Below are 3583 nucleotides of genomic sequence, written 5' to 3' on the forward strand. Positions count from 1 at the left end.
GGTAATCTTTTGTCCGTTTACCCGATATAAGCAGCTGACTTATGGTGCGGTGGAGAGCAGACTTTTTGTGGATGACCTGCTGCTCTCCCATACGTGCCAGCAATCGATCTATCTATCTATCTATCTATCTATCTATCTATCTATCTATTTGGATAATATGCTAAGTGTCCGTCTGGGTAATGACATCATGTAGCAACGCCGGCTTCCTCTCCCTAGTGACTAGCTTCCTTGGAGTTTCTTCAGCCCAGGGACAGGACTTGCTTTATAGCCAGGTGCAAACATTTCACACTTTAACCAAATGTCTGTGAAGTGTTTTCCCGTGCCTCATCTCATTTGATCCTCACAGAAGTCCTGGAACAGGTAGATAGGAGACTCGGTAGAATCCTATTTTCTTTTCATTAGCTGGAAAATGGAGAATTAGAAAGCTTAGAAACTTGACCCGACTGAAAAGAAGAAATGGTGGACCTTGAAAATGACTTCAGGTTTTCTCACTGCACAGAATATAGTCAAACACTACTGCAGTTACATATTTTACCCTTTGTTCTCCCTGCATGATCTACAATAATAATCTGCTTCGTGTTGATATTTACTGCTATGTTGCTGACAATTACCTAAAAGTGAAGTTGGGGTGCTTCACTGGGCTGGAAAAAGTTTAGCTAAGTCAGAAAGCAGGTTTAATTAAGCAAGTTTATTCTATGTCTATAAAAGGCTAAGTTGACTCGTGCATGTGCTATACATATAAAGCTCTCGCTGGCGCCAATCGCATGTGTGTTTCCATCTGTCATTGTTGATCGTGAATTTGGTTGACACTTCTATTATAGAGAAAGGATGAATAGCAAAATTAAAATATTTCTTCTAATTAATTTCCTTTCAATGTGCACAAATTTGTGCACTGGGCCACTAGTGTTAGAATAAAAGCTCATATGATCCAAACCTGTCTCTGCTTAATTGGCTCAAGTAGTGACAGGGACCCATTGATTGTCTGGGTATACTCTGATGTTTTTTATTATATAATCTATGCCATACTTATTTTCACCATGTGTGATGTACTCTGATATTTCCTATTATCCTCTACTAGAGGCCTGGTGCACGAATTCGTGCACCAGTGGGGTCCCTTGGCCTGGTCTGTGGGATCAGGCCGAAACCGGCTCTCCTACATCCCCTGAAAGGTCCTGGATTGCAAGAGGGCACAGGCCAGGCTGAGGGACCCCACTGGTGCACGATCAGGGCTGGGGAGGGACGCAGGAAGGCTCCAGGGCGTATCCGGCCCATCTTGCTCAGTCCCGATTGGCTGGACCCCAGCAGCAAGCTAACCTACCAGATGGAGCATCTGCTTCCTGGTGGTCAGTGCATGTCATAGAGAGTGGTTGAGCAGCCTTAGCATATCATTAGCATATTACTCTTTGATGGGTTGATGGGATGACTGGACACTTAGCATTTTAGGCTTTTATTATATAGGATGCTATCTCAATAAGAAATGCTGGGAAATACTCAATAAATTCATTGCACAAACAAATCCCACTATTGAGCAATGACTTTGAGGGCCAAAAAACTCCAAGAACTCCCAGGATCCACTGGGCTCCGAGTCCTGTTTCCAGCTTCCCCCGCCCCCCAGTTTCAGGGCCTGCCAACCTGCCTCCAAACCACGTGCCTTCCTTTGCATGGGCTGCCCTCTCCCAGGTGAGGCGGGCACACCAGGTGAGGGCTTCAGACCTGCAGGCTGGGCTCCAGCGTGTGCTCTCCCAGAGGCCCAAGTCTCCAGGATTGCTGAGCCAACGAGGTACCTGGAACTCCTGGCTCCCACTGCACCGTGGACCCAGTGACTGTCCCATGGGGTGGCTGGGGAGCTCCACCTGGTGAGGGGTCACCATCACACCCACAAAAGCAAACACCATTTCGGGGCAAAATGCAGCCTCTCGCTTTTCCTGTCTCTTCTCAGGTTTCCAAGCCTGTGGGCCACCTCTCAGCGCCCCCTGTAGGGAAACTCAGGAACACTGCTTCTTACACAGACTTCTCTGCTACACTGATTACTGCAAGTTGTAATAATCAGTTATAAAAAACACATTCTCTACTGGAGTATGAACCCCACTACCAAACCTGGGTGTGTGAGTGTGAGTGTGTGTGTGTGCTCGCCATTGGAGAAATGATGGAATAAATGGGTGTTGTTTAAGCCCATTCAGTCTAGATTAAGACACAGTAGGAACTGGCCTCTGTCGGTACTAGGGACCCACTAAGGACACGGAGACGGAGTAAATGAGCAGGGGTTGGAGGATGAGCAGGGGTGTGTGAGGAGGGGACAGGTGGCACTAGATTGGAGAGGAGACTTGGCCTTAGAGCCAGGTGGGCCTCGGCTCAAGTGCCAGCTGCACCACAACCAGCTGTGTGACCAGGGCCTGGAGGCAAAGCGTGTGGGCCACAGGCTGCTGGGCACAGACTCCCGACTTTGCCACCTGCTGGCTGAGTGACCTTGGCCGGTGACCTGACATCTTGTTTCCTCAGAGAGATGCTGTGGGGATGAAATGAACATGCAAAGCATCCGGAGAGCGCCTGGCTCATGGTGCACTTATAATGACCAGTTATAAATTCATAATAAATGATATCACTGCTCCACCTTCCTGAATCTCCATTCCTTACTCTGCAGCAACAGGTTGCAGGTTTATTTTAAATGAAAAGGAAATACAATTTGTAAAACGAGGTTTCACCGAACACTACTTACTTGGCATGATGTATTCTAATCTTATACTATCTCATTAAAGAAAAGAAGTATTGCCCTAACCCGTTTGGCTCAATGGATAGAGTGTTGGCCTGCGGACTCAAGGGTCCCAGTTCGATTCCGGTCAAGGGCATGTACCTTGGTTGCAGGCACATCCCCAGTGGGGAGTGTGCAGGAGGCAGCTGATCAATGTTTCTCTCTCATCGATGTTTCTAACTCTCTATCCCTCTCCCTTCCTCTCTGTAAGAAATCAATAAAATATATTTTTTTTAAAAAAGAAGTATTGTCAGTGAGCCAGCAAGTGGATTTCATGATCCATTGATGGATAGAAACTTAGGTTAAAAACAAAACAAAACACCCCAGCCTACAGAATATATTTTAATAGACTTCATTTTCCAGAATAGTTTTAGTCTCACAGTAAAACTGAACAGAAAGTAGAGAGCTCCCACATACCCGTGCCCCCCCCAGCGCCCCCCACTGTGGACAGCCCCCACCAGAATGAGACACTGTTACCATCCATGAACCTGCGCTGACACGTCGCTGACACTCACAGGCCATAGTTTACATCACGGTTCAGTGTTGGACATTCTGTGGGTTTGGACAACTGCATAGGATCCATCATCACTGTCTCCTACAGCGCAATCTCCCTGCCCTAAAACCCACCTGGGCCCTGCTCTAGCATCTTCCTCTACCGCGTGCCCAGGCCACAGGTGATGCTTGGATCATCTGCAGTGCGGGGTGATGGAAAGCCGGTGCAAAGGCCCCGCAGGTGAGTGGGAAAAGACAGCTGCGGCCCACAAGGCTGGGGAGAGCAGGTGTGTGTACCAGGCCTCAGGCCTCCCGTGACAGAGTAGGACTGGGAGGCAGGGA

At 48.1% G+C, this 3583-nt stretch overlaps 1 protein-coding gene across 1 annotated transcript in view; it reads left to right on the forward strand.

Moving 5' to 3' along the window:
* KCNF1 (potassium voltage-gated channel modifier subfamily F member 1) overlaps positions 1–3583 on the forward strand; it is a 19130-nt gene that overhangs the window by 12545 nt on the left and 3002 nt on the right. Inside the window, 1 exon segment of the mRNA XM_006102353.3 lies at positions 1940–2032. Coding sequence (XP_006102415.1) covers positions 1940–2032 — 93 coding nt within the window.

Source organism: Myotis lucifugus, unplaced genomic scaffold (assembly GCF_000147115.1).
Source record: "Myotis lucifugus unplaced genomic scaffold, Myoluc2.0 scaffold_409, whole genome shotgun sequence".
NCBI lineage: Eukaryota > Metazoa > Chordata > Mammalia > Chiroptera > Vespertilionidae > Myotis > Myotis lucifugus.